Source organism: Mustela erminea, chromosome 16 (assembly GCF_009829155.1).
Source record: "Mustela erminea isolate mMusErm1 chromosome 16, mMusErm1.Pri, whole genome shotgun sequence".
NCBI lineage: Eukaryota > Metazoa > Chordata > Mammalia > Carnivora > Mustelidae > Mustela > Mustela erminea.
In genome coordinates this window covers 68,314,715-68,334,188 of record NC_045629.1, presented here as the reverse complement: position 1 = coordinate 68,334,188, position 19,474 = coordinate 68,314,715, and the positions used below count along the sequence as shown (strand labels likewise).

General features: G+C 41.5%; 1 protein-coding gene across 3 annotated transcripts in view; it reads right to left on the bottom strand.

The window, feature by feature from the left end:
* TBC1D31 (TBC1 domain family member 31) overlaps positions 1–19,474 on the bottom strand; it is a 67,689-nt gene that overhangs the window by 31,326 nt on the left and 16,889 nt on the right. For all 3 annotated transcript variants that reach the window (XM_032315609.1, XM_032315608.1, XM_032315610.1), the window contains 4 exons: positions 16,635–16,786; positions 12,838–12,997; positions 10,232–10,432; positions 4,361–4,537 (listed from right to left, as the gene is read on the bottom strand). In XM_032315609.1, coding sequence (XP_032171500.1) covers positions 4,361–4,537; positions 10,232–10,432; positions 12,838–12,997; positions 16,635–16,786 — 690 coding nt within the window. The remainder of the gene's footprint in view (positions 1–4,360; positions 4,538–10,231; positions 10,433–12,837; positions 12,998–16,634; positions 16,787–19,474) is intronic.

Below are 19,474 nucleotides of genomic sequence, written 5' to 3'. Positions count from 1 at the left end.
CAGAGAGTGAATGTTTTAGGCTTTGTGGGCCAAGAGGCAAAATCAGGGATATTACGTAGATGTTTAAAATGTAAACATTTGCCGAGAAGCCAGATGTGGCCCCCGGGCTGTCAGCTGCTAACCCCTGCAGCAAGGGCAATGCATCCCAGTACTTTCTTCCTTCTCTCTCTCCCCACCCTTTCTCTTTTTCCCCACTTCTTACTTCTAAGTCAATTTTAAGTCAATTCCAATCTTTTTTTAAGTTTCATTTATTTATTTTTAAAATTTTATTTATTTGACAGAGATAGATCACAAGTAGGCAGAGCAGCAGGCAGAGGGAGAGCAGGCTCCCCACTGAGCAAGGAGCCCGATGTGGGGCTCGATCCCGGGACCCTGGGATCATGACCTGTGTGGAAGGCAGTTGCTGAACCAAGTGACCCACCCAGGTGCCCCAAGTCAATTCCAATTTTAATGGAAAAATCACTTTAAAGATTTGGGGACGATAAAGTCTATCTTGGAGATGACCTCATCTGATGCTAACAACTCAATGAAACAGAAGGGATGTTGTTTTTATTTCGGGGAAAATGGGTGGGTCAGAGCTCAGTGACACCAACCTACTCAGTATGTCTTGGCTAGGACTCAAAGCCAGATTTTTCTGACTTAGCGCAATGCCCTTTTTACCATTAAAAAAAAAAAAAAAGGCAATCCAATGTAAGAGGGAGCGAAGGGACAATCAAATGATGGTGAAGGAAGATTCCCCTTGAGAGCCTTGCGCCAGAGCCGGAGGACCGGGCTGGAGCAACAGAATCAAGGAAGGAGCCACATTCACTCTTGTCATCCGCAAGACACCTACTGCCACCCGACCGCTTTGTAAATGGAGAGAAAACACCCAGGTGAGTCTGGCTTGAGTTTTCTCTGTTCTTATCTTGACCACGTAAGGATAGAGTTCCACTTCCCCTTCCACATCCCGATGCCAAGACTAGGGGAAGAGATGCAGATCAGCCCGTACAAGGGTTCTACTTAGACCTCCTCCTCACAGCTGGCCGAGGACTGCGTAGGAACAGCCCGCTCCCTGACCCATTTCTATGGAATCTCCAAATTTGACTCAATCCAGAGCGTGGCCGGCTACCTCCACGGTGGTGCCTCTTTTATTTCCCAGAAGTCAACTGTGATCATCCCCCAGTTTTCCCAGAAAAGGCTCCTGTAAATTCTCAGCAAAGTTGAGGTCAGACCATGTCCCAGAGCTATCATTCAGCTTACTTTCTCATTAGAACATTCAATGAACAGGAACAATAGTGTCCCATCTTTACACAGCAAGATTTGTGCCTGCTACTTAGCTTTCTAAAAGTAACCAATATTTTTTGGAGGGGAGCTTGGTGGGGGGATGGGGTAACTGGGTGATGGACATTAAGGAGGGCACCTGTTATACTGAGCACTGGATGTTATATGCAACTGATGAAACACTAAATTCTATCCCTAATAATACACTATATATTAAATTGAATTTTTAAAAAAGCTAACCAATATTAAGCTAAGGATTATAGAGGGAATAAAACTATAAAGAAAATCAAGGACATAATTTACACAAAAATGAGGATGATAGTTACATCTATGGGATAGGGAAAGAAATGTGGCTAGGGATAAGCACAGGAGCTACAAGGCTGTTGGTAATACTCTGTTTCTTAATGTGGATACAGGTATGTCCAGAAAAGTGTTAACATGGCAGGTCTGAGAATGCTATGCCTTAGAAAGACATACTTGCAAGGTTGTCTGGGGTCTAGAAACCTGGGTTTTGGGAAAGTTCCCACTATCCGCAGAACCTCTAAGAGTGGCTCACTGTGTGTAAATTGTTCGTATACTGTGATTTAGGCTGAACACCTGTTTTCCTTGCAGAGTCTGGGATTTTGCGATGTACTGAACAGAGGACTGAACAGAGGATGCCTACATAACCAGCCTCCACTGAAAACTCTGGCCCCTGGGTTTCTAATCAATTTCCCTGTAGATAACACTTTTTTCTCTTTCTTTTTATGTGGGTTTCACAGTTTTAAAATGCTCCGAGGGAAAAGGAGGTCATTAAAATTAATGTGACAAACGTTAAGTGTTGGTGAGAATTTGGAGCAACTAGAGCTCTCTAATACCTCTTGGTGGGAATATAAATTGTTTCAATCACCTTCTTGGGGAAACTGACAGCTTACTACAGCAGAACAGAAGCATTGCCAGCAAGCCGGTAATTCCATTCCTCGGTTTATATTCAGCATAAACGTGTCCTATGTTCACCAACAGAGAAGCCACAATGTGCACAGCAGCTCTACTTCTAACAGCAGAAAAAAAAAAAAAAGAAAACCACCCAGATGCCTACTGACTGCAAAATGGGTAACATCTGGTTTATTCACATGATGGAGTTTTATACAGCTACGAGTGAATGATTTACAACTACATGGATTTCTCAAACATAAATCAAACATAATGTTGCAAGAAAGAAGCCACATGCAAAGGAGTACAAACTGAAGGATCCAATTATATTATATAAGGACAAAAAAAGGCAGAACGAAGGTATGTATTATAAGTCAGGAGAGTAGTCATCCTTGGGGGAGAGGGGAAAGTGTCTGGAAGGGACCAGGAGAGGCCCTTCTGGGGTGCTGGTAATGACCAATTTTTGGTCTGGTGCCAATCATACAGGTGTGTCCAGTCTGTAAAAATTCACTGAGCTGTATGTTTAAGTGTACTTTTCTGTGTGTGACTGATTTAATGTCAATAAAAAGTTTTAAAAGTCCTTGAAAATGTTAGCAACTTCTTTACTGATACTTATATTTACTTTCAACTCCAAAGTAAAATATGCTTTTTGCAGAAAATTAGGAAAATAAAAAATATATATATGAAAGAAGAAAATAAAACTGACTGAAAGCCCTTCCCTTAAAGGTAATTCTATTAGCATCTTGGTTTTTTTTCGAAAATAATACACAGGTACTCCTGTTCTTTTTAAATCAAACTGATATCCAAGCACATAGTTCTTGTAACTTGCTTTTTATATTTAACATACTATAATTATTTCCCTTTCCTCTTACATATTCTTAGACTTCTAGTGTCTAGCTCTATCATAATTTACATGCCATTGGACATTTTGGTTGTTTCTAAGTTTTTCTTGAATAAATCACACACACACACACACACACACACACACACAGTACCAGATCATCCTAAGGCAAAAAGGCAAAGTGGTACATTCTTTCTTAGAACCATTTGGCTTCTACCAAAAAAATTTTTGTCCATACTGTGACTTAAAAATTCTCCTTCTCCAGACACATTTGTCCAAATGTTTGAAGATCACTGTGTAAGACGATGCACCGCATCGCAGACCGTATTAACAGGAGACTCACGACACCATCCAAATGCCAGCTAAGCAGAGTAAATTAAGGCCAAGGTAGAGCCACAAGGGCAATACAATGCAAGTATTTTTTAAATGTTGTAGGACCTCAGGCATAAATGTGACCATACAGTCAACACATTAAGGGATCAAAGTCACAGAACAGTGCTATAGTATGATTCCATTCATGTAAAAAGGAAGAAATAGGAAGGTTAAGACACGCAGACGGGTGTATGTCTACACACGCAGGGAAGACTTCTGAAGGAAGCAACAACGACCAGCGGTGGTTACCTCAGGGACGTGTGGAGAAGAGCGGGCAGGACAGGAGGGAGAAAAGTGTATTTTTATTTTTCCCTTCATAACCTTCTATACTAGCACTAACAGATAATGCCAGCCATGAATGTAATTTTAAGTTTTCTAGAACTACATTAAGAAAGTAAAATTAAGTTTCATAATGTTTCACTGAACCCAAGGTAACCAAAATATTATCATTTCAACCTATAATCAACATAAAATTACTAATAAGACATATTTCATATTCCTTTTTTAAAAAATGTATTTACTTACTTGAGTCATCTCTATAGCCAAGGTGGAGTGTGAAATCATGGCCCCCGGTCAACCGTTGCATACTTTTCTGACTGAACTAGCCAGGTGCCCCAAGATATTTTATATTCCTCTGCTTCTACGAAGTTTTCAATATCAGATGAGCATTTCCCCTGCACAGCACATCTCAGCTCAGACTAAGCACATCTCAGGTTCTCATTAGCCACACAAGGCTAGCGGCTAGCGTACTGGCCAGTGCACTTCTGTACTGTCTGACTTCTTTAAAAACCATAAACATGTACTAATTATACATTTAAAACTTAGAAATTTAGAAGTTGTCATTTCAGTTACAACTTTCTTCTCTTTGTATCTTTCCTTTAACTTCTAAGAGAGGGACAAGTGATGATGGCCTAAGGTATCTTGTCCACAGCAGAGTCTATGACAAACAGAAGTGTAATTATACTATATTCTTACCTCTTTATTTTCAAAACTGCCAGCCAGGTCTTGCTTCAGGATTCTGGTTTGCATTCTGTTTTCCTTGGATTTTGCCGGCCGTTGGACCCTTCCCGTTGTTACTTTCATCTTAAGGTCCCCGGAATTCAGTTTACGCTTGGGCACATCTTCAATCACTTTCACTAAGGGAGGAGGTGGCTAAAAAGGGGGAAAAAATAAAATCTGGTGGTTATCCTTGGAAAACAGACCTGTCCACGCAGGATTTGCAAAAGTTGTTGTGACCAGTTTCATCATGTGCCTTAACATGCATCATTATTCTTCAAACAAAAAGTGTCCATAAAATATCCAAGAATGTTCCCTTGTCGTTAAATCAAAACAAATTTCTACCAAATTCCTTTGAAGAACACAATTAAGATACATGATTAAAAACAACACAAAATTTATCCCTTGAAAGCTGGCCTTAAATCATAGTATATCAATCTTTTTTTTTTTTTTTAAGATGTTTTATTTGAGAGAGCAAGCATGAGAGAGAAAGAGCAAGTGAGCGTGTGCGGGGCGGGGAGGAGGCAGAGGCAGAGGGAGAAGCAGACTCCCCAGTGAGCGGAGAGCCCGATGTGGGACTCGATCCCAGGACCCCAGGGCTTCACGACCTGAGCCAAAGGCAGATGCCACCCAAGCACCCCTAATCCATTTTTTTTTTTTACATTTGCGTGATAAAGTTAGTTGTGGTAATCGGCAGAGAAGGCACAGTTGGACATAGGGCCCTCCTAGAACAGGGAAAGAAGCGCCCTAGTATTCTTCGGGCGCAAGTAAACTTCTTTGAGGGAGTTGTCAGACGACATTCCTCTAGAGGCGTGGGACGCCTGCCTCTCTGTCCCTGACTCCACGGAGAAGGCTGTTAGTCCCCTACGGCATCAACAGCTTAACGAGAAATTTGGACAGCACCTCTCATTTTTATGGGAAAATAACAAGAAAATTAACCCCAACAATTTACTTAAGGGAAAATGATTCACTAGCACATTTTCTCTATGAATAATACCACTTTGAAACCAAAAGATCTGTGTTCAAAGGAAATGAGCAGATAAGGTAACCCAGGCTTCCTGAGTTCTAAATATTATGAAAGTACAATGACTTTCACAGACCATTTAAGTGTTTGAGGCCATTATTCTAAAAGTTTTCTTAGTAATTAGCCCAGACCCAAATCAAAGACAAGGTGGATGTGTGATTTTTAAAAGATTTTTCTGGAAGCCAAAGTGCCTATTCCTTTCATATGAAAACAGAGAAGAACAACCCAGGGAAGACACCGTATGTCCAAGTGGACACATTAGATTTCAAAAACACACGTTAGACACAGTACCTTGCATTCACATTGTCATGAAAGCCAGACAGTGATCTTCCAAGATAATGTCTAATGAAAATGAATAACCACTCCTCGGGAAAGCTCTTTGAAAAGGATACCAAACTTTCTGACCTCCTCCCCTCATACTCCCAGAAGAAAAAAGTAGAACAAAGCATACATCTTGACCCTTTTTTATAATATAGACGACTAAAAGACTACTTTGAGGTTTCAAAGACTTTTCTCATGTTATCTTCAGGGGTTTAGGACTTCTGCTTTTGAAACGTGCAGCCTACTGTCTGGGTCCAAAAAAGTCTTCCCTGGGGCGCCTGGGTGGCTCAGTCGGGTTACGCAGCTGACTGCAGCTCAGGTCATGATCTCAGGGTCCTGGGATCGAGCTCTGTGTCAGGTTCCATGCTCGGTGGGGAGTCTCCCTCTCCCTCTGCCCCCCGCAATGCCCGCCCCCCGCCGCTCATGCTCACTAGCTCTCTCGTGCTTTCTCTCAAATAAATAAAATCTTTTTTAAAAAGATTTTATTTATTTATTTGACAGAGATCACAAGTAGGCAGAGAGGCAGGCAGAGAGAGAGAGAGAGGGGGAAGGAGGCTCCCTGCTGAGCTGACAGCCCAATGCGGGGCTCGATTCCAGGACCCTGAGATCATGACCTGAGCTGAAGGCAGAGGCTCAACCCACTGAGCCACCCAGGTGCCCCTCAGATAAATAAAATCTTAAAAAAAAAAGTCTTCCCTTATTGCCATGATGAATACATAACACTGTAAAATGTAAACAGTAGGTAATGTGATAATATACATGGCATAGATACTAAATTTTTGCTTTGAAATTACTATAAAAAGCATTTAAAGTTGTAACTGTTTTTTATTCTTTTTAAAGTTTATTTGACAGAGAGAGACAATGTGAGCAAGAACAGGTAGGCAGAGCAGAAGGCAGAGAGGGAGAAGCAGACCCCCTGCCGAGCAGAGAGCCCGATGTGGATCTCAATCTCAGGACCCCGGGATCACCATACCTGAGGTGAAGACAGATGCTTAACCAACTGAGCCACCCAAGTGCCCACAGTTGTAACTGTTTCTATAAGGATTTTTTTTTTTAAGGTTTTATTTATTTATTTGACAGAGAGAGGAATCACAAGTAGGCAGAGAGGCAGGCAGAGAGACAGGAGGAAGCAGATTCCCCATTGAACAGGGAGCCTGATGCAGGGCTCAATCCCAGGACCCTGAGATAATGACCTGAGCAGAAGGCAGAGGCTTAACCTTAGAGGCTTAACCCACTGAGCCACTCAGATGCCCCTCAATAAGGTTTTTTAAATAGTGTTTTTCTCAGAGACATTGTCCTTTATTCACATCAAGAAAGAACTCAAGGATAATGGACAATAAAACAATAGCTCTGGTCCCCCCCCCCAAAAAAAGTATGATTGCCACCTAGTCTATGATTAATTTTTCAATTCTTTAATTTCATCTATGAAATGCAATTAAAACTGGTCTGACTTCTGAATATTGCCCACTTTTAATATCCTTGAATTATCTTCTAAACTCAACCCATTCTTCCAAATCTTTACTAAAATTTTTATTCTAGGGGGGTCTGCGTGGCTCGCTTGGTTGAGCATCTGCCTTCAGCTCAAGTCATGATCCCGGAGTCCTGGGATCGAGCCCTGCTTGGCGGAGAGCCTGCTTCTCCCTCTCCCTCTGCCTATTTGTGCTCTCTCTGTCAAGTAAATAAAAAGAAAATTTCTTTTCTATTCTAGTGCCACATCTTTTCTTCTTGACTTCCACGTGCTTCCATGAAATACAATCTCCCAAAAGTTAGGGCCTAAGATATGACCTGCATAGCCATACCTTAGTAGTGTTAAAATTTCAATACATAAGTAGGAATTAGCTTCCTTATTAGCACAACACCAGTAATTCTCCAATGGCCAAAAAACAGACCTTGAAGGAATGGGACATGGGTCAGTTTTGTAGAAACTACAGACCTGAGCCTCCTTGTAAGCCTGCAAAAGTCAGAAAAACACTGATAGTGCTGGGAATGTGTACAAAAGCAAAAGAAAAAAGGATTATCCTACTTCCATTATATGCTAGCTTTTCTAGTCAGTATGATGTTAATTTGCTTAACAAACGGCAGAGAGGAAGTCACTGACCTACTCTCCGGTTTTTCCCAGGTCTCTCTGCCCACATCTATTAATACCCTAGCTCCTGCAAAATTCAGATAAGCTGAAAACCCTCCTTAAGAGCAAACAATATATCATTACAATTATCAATGTTTATGCGAACAGCAGAGGCTGATTCCATATGGTTAAAGAAAATGTAGGCAATGCGCAGACACATTGTAGATGCTCCGTATTCACCGCAGTCCTGTCCTGTAAAGAAGCTGCAAGTATCGAGTTCGTGATACTGAATCACCGCTCCTGGGGGAAATACCGCTTGGCCCTGGGAGCCAGTGATCACAGCATTTCTGTAAACCGATCAACAAAGAACTTTGTCCAGTGTCTGTCTGTGTTCAAAGACCGTTGCTGCACACACATGGTTGACTCGTGAGCACCAAACTCACGCCCACAGCGCTATTAGTGTGCACGGACTGAGCTTCCGCACCGCAACCTTCCTGCGCTTAGCATGTCAGCGGTGTGGGGGGGCGGTGTGGGGGGCATTTAAAGAGCAAAACCAAAGACAAAAAGCACAGACATGGGAAAAATGTGACAGTAAACAGACCGGGGAAAGGACACTCATTTGCAGAATGAGAGTGGAAATAAGAAGGCAGAGCGCAGCCAGGCGTGACCGTTGCAGAGGAGCTCAGCCCCTCGGGGCTCCGTGCTGAGTACTGCCCCGGGTCACAAATGTGTTTTTACCAGGAGGCGAATTCACAGTTACAGAATTCACAAAGATTGAGCATGGACTCTCTACGTTTACAAACATAGGGAAAAAAAGCCTGGGAAAATATACCCCCCAAAATCATCTGAGAAGGGAGGGACTGAGTGATTCTCATCTCTTTGCTTATCTGTTATCTTTTGATTTTTTTTCTGCCTCGACATTATTACTTGTCTAATTAAAAAAAAAACAAGATAAAGAGGATGAGAAGGAGCACACACATAGCACACAGACTATGTCATTTGAAGAACCGAACACGGGGCCCAGCTGATGACTAGCTGTGTGATGAGGCTGAGGCTCGAGCTTCTTCGTCCATAAAAGGAAATGGTCACGGGGCGCCTGGGTGGCTCAGTGGGTTAAAGCCTCTGCCTTCGGCTCAGGTTATGATTTCAGGGTCCTGGGATCGAGCCCCACATCAGGCTCTCTGCTCAGCAGGGAGCCTGCTTCCTCCTCTCTCTCTGCCTGCCTGCCTACTTCTCTGTCAAATAAATAAATAAAATCTTAAAAAAAAAAAAAAAAGGAAATGGTTAGACCAGGTGCTCAGCAAAGTTCCTCTCAGGGCCAGCAGCCTGACTCCGGACCTCGCAAGGCTGCACACAGACAAAGAGACTAGGCAACAAGCCGGGGAAATTCTCGATAACCATAAAGGAGAAGTGGGAAGTAGACTTGAGGTGAAATGAACACTGCCGCAGATGGAGAAATGAGAATGGGGGCACATGAGGGAAGCTACAAGTCTGGGGAAGTAAGTGAGACAGCAGAGTAGGCAAGATTAGAGAAGACTCTGACAGTCAGGCCTTTGAGTATGGATTTCAAGTATCAGGCGAAAGGAAGGAAGCTGCTTAGAAACGATGACGACAGTATTCTTCTGGAGCCATGCTATATAAAATGTGGACTGATGGGCAGAGGCAGGCCCCAAGGGCTTTGAGTTTTGGTATTTTGGATTAAATTACTGTGAACGCAAGAGTTGTTAGTCAGTATAAATACAGGGATGGTTAACGTGGAGAGGGACAACAGGCTGCATTTATATAGGTATTATTTCAAATTTAAGAATTACGACTTAATATTGGCTAGATCTAAAGATATGAGGAAACGGTCCTCGTGCGCCAAGATTTCTAGCCTGTAAGATGGGAAGAGAGACCGGGACAGAAATGGAGAGGCCGGGACTGAAGATGTCTTCTGGGAAGGAGATCACGAGGCACGCTGAACGGGACAGGGACCCACACAGATGCCTGTGCGGACGGCAGCGAGTTAAGGAGCACAGCGCTGAGCGAAGGGTGGAGGGGCCTGGCTGGCTCAGTGGGTAGAGCCTGTGAATCTTAAATCTTGGGGTTGTAAGGGACATGTGGCTTTGGGAGGAAGAGGGGAAAAAAACCAACACCAGATGTATGGATAAGGTCCAAGGAATTTAGAAAATCATGGCATAAAAATTTTATTTGTCTGTTTTTAAGATTTTATTTATTTGAGAGAAAGAAAGGAAGGGAAAGCACCGAGGGAGAAGCAGGCTCCCCACTGAGCAGAGAGCCCGATGCAGGGCTCTATCCCAGGACCCCAGGATCATGACCTGAGCCGAAGACTGACGCTTAACCAACTGAGCCACCCAGGCGCGCCAAGATTTTATTTTTGATGATACAGCATTTAAATCTTAAAAAAAAAAATTGTGATGTTCTTTACTTGATCACATACCTTATTTATTTCCTGGGTTAGAGCTTGAACTGAGTATATGTTCAGACTTCCGTTTTCCATAATGGATGCAATGTACCGTCCATGTGGGCTAATTACTGATGAGCTAATTCCTTCATCAAGACTCCCAATTTCAAAGAGAAGTTTACAAGTCTGTGTATTGATGAATCTCATTATACCATCTTGACTTAGCACTCCAAGAACCTAAGGGTAAAGAGAAACAATATCTGAGTTCCAAAAACACATTTAAAAAGTCAAAGGTCTCAGATGTTAACTAGAGTTACTACTTGATCATTATACAATGTGTACAAATATCAAATCATTATGAACCTAATGTTTTATGTCAATTATACAATTAAAAACTGTCAACTCCCTAACATGAAACTACACATACTTACATGTACATATGTGTATATAGTTATATATGGGCTTGTATTTTTTCTTTTTTTGAAGGGAGGAGAGTCAGAGATTCTACTGGTAAAGAGCTGTTACATTCAAAATTCCTAATTAAGGCTCATGTACATTTGCTCCTTTTAGGTCCAGATAAGCCTGGCTCTGACCAGAAGCAGCAAGGCGCCCATCCCAGGAGACTGTGGCAGGAAGCATCCGTACCAGACCCTTCAGAGGAATCCGGATGATTAGACAGTCCTTCACTTTGACCTGCACTCTGGCTGTCAGAGGCAAGGAGGGAGGAGGCTTTGTTTTCCTTCACCAGCCCCACAGCTTGATCAGAACGAGCACGGGTCCTGCTGCGTCGCCAGAAACCTGACTCTGGCAGTTGTAACAGGGAACAGAGAAAGCAAGCCTGTGGGCTGCAAGGAAGGGGAACGGGAAACTGGTTTTTAAAGGGGGGAAAACTTAGTTTTAACTCACGTAATTTGAAAAATTAAAAATAAGTACCAAAAAAGTGTAAGTCAATACACAGTAGAGCCCTCTACTGGCTTGTCCACACCCGGCTTCTCCGCCCACCACGGGCTGCACCGAGATGCTGACGTCACCTGCTACATGAGAGGTGACAGTCTGGAAGTGGCTGGAAGCAGTCTGAAGGCGGCAATCTCTTTTGTCGGGTCAGGCTGGCGAAACCCCCCCATTCATAGTTGATGCAACCTTTCTAGAGGGCAATTTGGCAAGATCCTCAAAATGACAGACGCACATCACCTTGACCCTACTGTTTCAGCTCTGGGTGAAATGGGGTGTGTGAAATGGTACATGCAAAAAGTTATTCAGTGCACCATTATTTGTTTGTTTGTTTTTTAAGATTTTATTTATTTGAGAGAAAGAGAACAAGACAGCACGGGGAGGGGCAGAGGCAGACTTCCTGGTGAGTATGGAGCTCAATGCAGGGCTCAATTTGGGGCTCGATCCCAGGACCCTGAGATCATGATCTGAGCCCAAGGCAGACACTTCACTGACTGAGCCATCAGGACACCCCTCAGTGTACCATTATTTGTAGTAAAGAAGAACTAAAAATAGGCTAGGTGCCCAATAACTAAACACTGGTTAAAAAATTATGAAATACTATAGAGATGTTAAAAAAAAAAAAAAGAAATTCTGTACTGATACAGAACAATCTTTAAGGTCAATTAAGTGAAGAAAAGCAAAAAAAAAAAAGTGAAGAAATGCAAGGCGCAAAGCTGCATAAAAAAGTGGGAGAAAGACTGGACTTAGAACAACAGAGGTTATGGAGAGTGAGTAACTGGGCAAAAGGGAGAGAAGAATAAGAGATTTCACATCATTGTCTTATTTTTAAATGTTTTTTATATATATTTTTTTATCTTTTATGTTTTTACTTTCCTTTTATTTATTTTTTTTAATGTTTTTATGTTGTGAATGCTTGTCTATTCAAAAACCTTATGTTAGGAGTACTTGGCCAGCTTAGTTGGCAGACCACGTGACTCTTGATGTCAGGGTCATAAGTTATATATAACTTGTTAAAGTACAAGACTCAAAACAGTCAAATTATGATAAGGAAGCTAAAGTCTGACTACTCAACTATTAAAAAGAAAAATGGTGTGAGGGCGCCTGGTTGATTCAGTCTGTAGAGAATGTGACTCTGATCTCAGGGTCGTGAGTTTAAGCCCCATGTTGGGTGCGGAGTCTACTTTTAAAAAGGAATAAAATGAAATAAAATACATAAGCAAAGAAAATTTTTACAAAATGTTATGTGTGGTGGGGGTACTCTATAAACTAAGGCAAGTTACAAAGAAAACATGTTTCACAAAACTGAGGTACAGTTATGGTAGATCAAACAGTACAACAAAAAGAAAAATTTAAATTCTACTTCCCCCTTTAATCCTTACAATTAATAGGAATGTTGACAAATCACTTCATGTTTCTAAGTTTTAATGTCAGTCCACGTAATGGTAATGGTGCAAATAAAAAACAACATGCTAAAGCACCCTGTAAACCATAAAGCCTGACACAAAGTTAGAGCACACTGATTTTAGAAAAAGGGTAAATTGTCAATAATACACAGAAGCTAATATTGTAAATTTTTTTCAATTTTAGACTCCATGTAATCTTAGCAATTTCAAGTCCTTATAACAATCACGGGACAAAAGCAAAGACAGTTCAGAAATTGTGTAGTGCCCTACCTTTATATTACTAACCTGATTAGAACCAGCATCAAAACTATCGGGGAGAAATTCGAGGTGGCGGATGGCTCGGACTTTAGTAGGCATCTGAATAATTCTGAACAGCTGTTTAGTGTCCAAGCACCACAGGTGAAGGTGATTTGACTTCCCTCCGGCGGCCAGGATGCGACCATCTCTGTGGAACAAAAGGTGAGGGAGTATGACCAGGTGGACTGTTGCCAGCAGTGAGGTCCAACATGACCCAGCCGGATCGAAATGTTCTCTCCCCGCGCTGCCCAATGTGCTCACTATGGCCACATGTGACTGAGAACTTGAAATGTGCCTAATGCTTCTGAGGAAATAAATTAACTTCATTTTTTACTAAACAGTCCCATGCAAACAGTGGCTACCATATAGGAAAGCTCAGGTTTACGGCCTGTGTATGTTTTACCTATTGTACCAAGATACCAGCTTAACAAACGCTTGTTTGATGACTTCACTGAGGATTTCTGAGTAACATTTATCTTTTACAACAAAATCTCGAAGTCATTACCACTCCCCAACTTCCTCCACTTCACACAGGACTAAACTGAGTTGGTACCGCACTGCTACATGAAAACCCCAAAAGCCCCAACTTTTTCTCTTCCTGCACAAACCAAGCTGCTTCTTCAAGGCACAAAAATAATACGCTGCACTAACTCGCGACACTGCTGCTCATTTATTCATCAAGGACTTGCAAGGCCTCTACTGCAAGCAGGGGTTGTCAGGCACCAGGGACATAACGGGAACCCGGCAGGCGGGATCCCGGCTCTCGTGGGATTTTCAGTCGAGAGGAAGGGAAGGAAGCAGACAGACCCACGTGATCTCGGCTGCCGGTAAGTTTTATAAAGAGCGATAACATGAGATGGGAGTTACAGGGTTGGGAAAGGAGGAAGGTCTACTCCCTAAAAACTGTGAGTGCGCCAGTTACGGGATGATCTGGAGGAAGAATCCCACGCTGGTCGGTATTCCAGACTGGTCGATGTGTGGCTGTTGAGAAAGGAATACGGTTAGCCACCTCAGGAAGACAGAGAAGTCACGTCCCATCGTGGCCGGAATCGTGTTAAAGGGAAAGTAAATAGGAGGAAACCGAGGAAAACCGAGGCCAGATGGCAGAGGCCTCAGGGATATTATGGGGAGTTTGGATTTTATTCTGACTATAAGGTAAAGCCTTTTCAGGGAGTTCAATAGGGAAGCGACATGATTCGACTTATGACTTAAAAAAAGACCACTCTAGGGCCCCTGGGTGGCTCAGTTGGTTGAGCAACTGCCTTCGGCTCAGGTCACGGTCCTGGAGTCCCGGGATCGAGTCGCGCATCGGGCTCCCAGCTCCATGGGGAGTCTGCTTCTCCCTCTGACCGTCTCGCCTCTCATGTTCTCTCTCACTGTCTCTCTCTCAAATAAATAAATAAAATCTTAAAAAAAAAAAAAAAAAAAAAAAAGACCACTCTATCAGGGCATCTGGGTGGCTCAGTCAGTTAAGCGTCTGCCTTTGGCTGAGGTCATGATCCCAGGGTCCTGGGATAGAGCCCTGCATTGGGCTCCAGGCTCAGCAGGAAGCCTGGTTCCCCCTTTCCTCCCCGCTTGTGCTCTCTCTCTCTCTCAAAATAAATAAATAAACTAAAAAAAAAAAAAAAAAAAGAAAGAAAAGGAAGGGAAAAGAAATTTAAAACAAGGAGACCAAATAAGGCGACTATTACAGGAGTCCGAAAGAGGCCAGGGTAGTGGGAGGAGGGTGATAGCTGTGACAAGGCACAGGTCAGACCAAGTCACGGTATCACTCGGTGGAACTGATGGAATTTATTCATGACTTCGAAGATGGTGAGAGGAAAATAAGGAAATAACATGTATTTTCTAGCTCTTTCCACTGAAAAGGCCAAGGAGAGTGACCAGATCAGTCACACGAGGAGTACCCCTAGCATCCAGACTGGGTTTTGAAATATCATCACCCACTAAAACAAATCCAGGCTCTTTAGAAAAATGGCCGATTCCAGGTTTGGGATAGAAAATGTGTAAGATAAGCCTGGAACACATCTCGTCAGATGAGCAAGAATGAGAGCTTTCAAAACAGACAGCTGAGGTTGTATCAAAGGGTTTTCAGAGCCAACTTGAAAGAAGTCCAGTGATCACAGGGAAGAGAACGGGAGCATTACTACGGATAATGTTCACAGATTAAATCACTTCGACTATGATTAAATCCATTCATTCACAAAGATTAAAGACAAAGCCCTCATTGGCCACCTCTGAAAGATGCCAATAAACCAATTTATTATTTTTCATAAAAAAATCAGACAGTCAAAGTTAGTCTGACTCTTGATCTCAGGGTCATGAGATTGAGCCCCATACTGGGCTCCACTAAAAAAAAAATTGTTTTTTTTCTTTTAAAGACGGGGAAAGCAAGCATTTATCCTGACTTTCCTTTGCAGCTATAAAATAACCAAAGAGTGGACAAGAGGAAGTTCCTCTCTACAGAAGGTTTCTGGTAAATAAGGGAAGAAGGAATGACAGAATTAGCCTGGCACCATTTTGCTAACCTTTAAGGCAATACTGGTTCTAGGTCATGATCATCGATGGCCACTAGCCACTAAATCACGAAAGAAGTGTTCTTCTGATGAAAGTATGCAAACTATTATCATTATCATGTCTTCCTGACCCCAAATCAAGCCTGAATCAGACCAAGCCTCCAATTTACAGGAAATATAGGTGTGACCAGTATACAGGAAATACAGACAAGACAAGATCATATTAAATACTAACACAGGGATACAAAAAGCAAAACCTAAAATATAGAGAGTGCTATAGGACAAAAGACCAGTTCCTTAACAAGCAAATAGCCAGGAAAACCTTAGAAAAGGGATATATCATCCAAGACACTATGTGAAACTTGTTTGGTTCCTGATTTGAACAAAGACTGTTATATGACAATATTAAGAAATTATTCATTTTTAAGAAGTGTGATAAATGGGTTAACTAACTGGAGTTTAAATAAAAACTTGGGGAAAAAAAGCGACAATAGTACTATGGTTATGTTCCAAAAAGGACCCTTTCTTTACAGATACACACTGAAATATTTATGGATGAAATGATATTGCTTGGGTTTTGCTTTAAGTTAATGCAGTAGGCAGTAGAAGGTAGTAACAGGTTGAGTTATAGATAAAATAAAAACGGCTATAAGTTATTACACCTAATGAGAATGCTACATTTAGGGTTTCCTGTATTCTTCTATTTTTATGTACATTTGAAATTTGCCACAGTAAGTTAAAAAGAAAAAGTGCTACAGAACGTATATAAGTTCGAAGGAATATTTTCTCACATGACGATAAGATAATGAAAACAGAATGAAAATTCGTTAAATTTTCCTGGAAGCTAGATTTCTTAAAAATTCTGTGTTTTAAAAATGTACATTTGGATCGGAGAGGGATACAAACCGTAAGACACTCTTAACTCTAGGAAACAAAGTAAGGGTTACTGGAGGGGAGGTGGGGAGGCAGGGGGTAACTGGGTGACAGGCCTCAAGGAGGACACAGGACAGAATGAGCACAGGGTGTCACACACAACTGATGCATCACTGAGCTCTCTCTGAATCTAGGGATGCACTACACGTTAATCAACTGAATTTAAATAAAATAACATTTTTTAAAAAATTTACATCGAGGGTGCCTGGCTGGCTCAGTCCAGAGAGATGTACGACTCTTGATCTCAGGGTCATGAGTTTGAACCCCAGGATGGGTAGAGGGATTACATAAAAAAAAAAAAAAAAATAAAGTCAAACCAAAAAGTGAAATGCACCTTACCTGGTCACGGCAAATACTTTGTATAATATACTAGAGCTTTCAGGTGGAGCTGGCAGCTGGTATCTGCAAGAAAGAGTATCACATTCCCAGGCGAAGATGGAGTTATCCTTAAAACAGCTGAGGATCGTATTACTTAATGGCAAAAAGAATACCTAAAGAGGGAGAAAAACAGTTCTTGTTCGTGTAGCCCACAGCTCTCTTTACATTTAAAATTATACAAGTTGTCCATCTTTAGTTTTCTTAAACTCAAAAAAATATACATTTATGACACAGGACGGGATAACACTGAAATCTCGTATACTACTATAAAACTGAAAGGAAAAGGTAAAACTCTTTAAATAAAAAAATCGGGGACTAAACTGACTAGGCAGTTCATAAAATACAAAGTAACAATTTAAAAATATTTACCCTTATAAAAGTTTCAAGTGAAAATAACACTATGTGTATCAAATTGACCTTAAAAATAACATAAACACATATATAAGCTAGACATACACTAACATGTGAACTCTGTTCATGAACTACGCACTACTATCAACATGACATGAAACAGGAACTACTCATAAAGATTACATATTAAATGCTGCTGAGAGTAGAGGAAACGGGCAATGTCCGACCAGGATGCTGGTAATAAAAACTGATTACAGACACCACATGACCTATCTCAATAGCCTTGAAAATACGTATCTCTTCTGAACCAATCAGTGTGTTTCTAAGAGCTAATCCTTTGGAAGAAAAAAATCAACAAGGTGCTTTGAGATAAATATATACAAATGTTTGTTGAGCATTATTTATAAAAGTAAAAAGTTGAGGGGCGCCTGGGTGGCTCAGTGGGTTAAAGCCTCTGCCTTGGGCTCAGGTTATGATCCCAGGGTCCTGGGATCAAGCCCCAAATCATATCGGGCTCTCTGCTCAGCGGGGAGCCTCCCTCCCCCACTCTCTCTGCCTGCTTCTCTGCCTGCTTGTGATCTCTGTCAAATAAATAAATAAAATCTTGAAAAAAAAAATTTTTTTTTTAAAGTAAAAAGTTGAAAACAAAACCATGATGTTTTGTTAAGGGACTCAACTTATTTCATGGACAATTGCAACTAAGCTTGGAGCAAAGTTGGAAATACTTATTTTACTCTAATTTCTGTGTTTCTATTACATACGCTCTGAATAATGCTGCCTTTTGATGATACAAAATTTTAGTTAAAATTCATCATTTTCTCATGAGAATGTTGATGGCCTCTATTATGATTTTGTGTGTCATTTGTGTAAAGCATACAAAGGGAGGGAGGGAAAAGAAAAGAAGGAAAGAAAATGGAAGAAACCTATGCCCGAAGAACATATTCCTGCCCATCATCTCAAAATAGTCTTCTCGCGTAGCCTGGGACATCTCACGTGGTGGATCCTTAGTTACACCTCTAGCTCTTTATTTTTTTGACTCCCAGCTGGAATAGCCTTCTTAATGGCATTATAGCTTATTATAATACTTTATATTGGAATATATTTTGTCCTTGTTTCTGCTGGTCTGTCTTTATAAGCTTTATTATTCTTTTAAGAATATATGATTTGGGGGCACCTGGGTGGCTCAGTGGGTTAAAGCCTCTGCCTTCGGCTCAGGTCATGATCTCAGGGTCCTGGGATCGAGCCCCACATCGGGGTCTCTGCTCAGCAGGGAGCCTGCTTTCTCCTGTCTCTCTCTACCTACTTGTGATCTCTGTCTGTCAAATAAATAAATAAAATCTTAAAAAAAAAATATGATTTGGTTTCGTATTACAGCAGAACAGGGACTCACCCCGGAGGCAGAACACCTTGAACAATCTGTAGCCTCGCATTCTGACCCCTGACTGGTCACCCACCTTCACCATTTCCTAGTGTCCGAAGGAGGCCCGTCTTCTCTGAAATGCTACATTCTTTGGGAATGAGGTGCGCAATGTTTTGAACACTGGAGTTTCTCCTGAGTATTTAGTCTGGAGGCCGTCATCATAGTGATGACAGGGAGCAGACCCAAAACGACTGTCTGGGGGAAAGCAGGCTCAACACCAAATCGCCCGTGGCTTCCGCCAGCGTCGCAAACATAATGAATCCATAAGGCACCTAAATGCAATACTTCTGCAACCTTGCATCTAATTTGTGTCGTCACCCAGTCTATTATATATATGCAGTTAAGAAATGATTCTAATAATTAATGTTATTACTATATTACTATCAAAATTTCAGAGGATTGAAACCCGTAATTTTTTTAATAGTTTTTTTTCCCCCCCTTAGAGGTGGAGTGGGGGGCAGAGGGAGGGAGACAGAAAATCTTCAGCAGGCTCCACGTCCAGCACGGCCCTGACACAGCATTCCATCTCAGGACCCTGAGCGGAAATAGAGAGTAAGACGCTCAACTGACTGATATTATATATATCAAGTGTCCCAAGAAACCTACAAATTTTATAATGACAGTTGAAGGTTTTATCATGAACTATTTTTCTCATATGCACGTAACAGTATCTCTTAAAATAATAGTGCTAAAAAAAAAACAAAAACCACAACCCATACATACATACACACATAATGCACTATGGGACTTACCGGTTAATTAAAACAATCTACTCAGTGTTAATGCTAATAAGACAAAATAAAAAATTCTAATTCAACTGCTGTCCTTGCCTGATTCAACCCCCACTTTTGTCCTTGGCTCACTTTGTCAAAGACTATCTCTGGTAGATGGTTTGCCAACCGGTTCAGGAAGATTTATGACAGCCCTTATTGAAAGAATATGAAATAAACACATTGTGATCTATAATTATTGCACGGAAATGCTGTTTGAAAGCTGACGTCAAAAAAAGTGACTTAAGATTTTTATTACA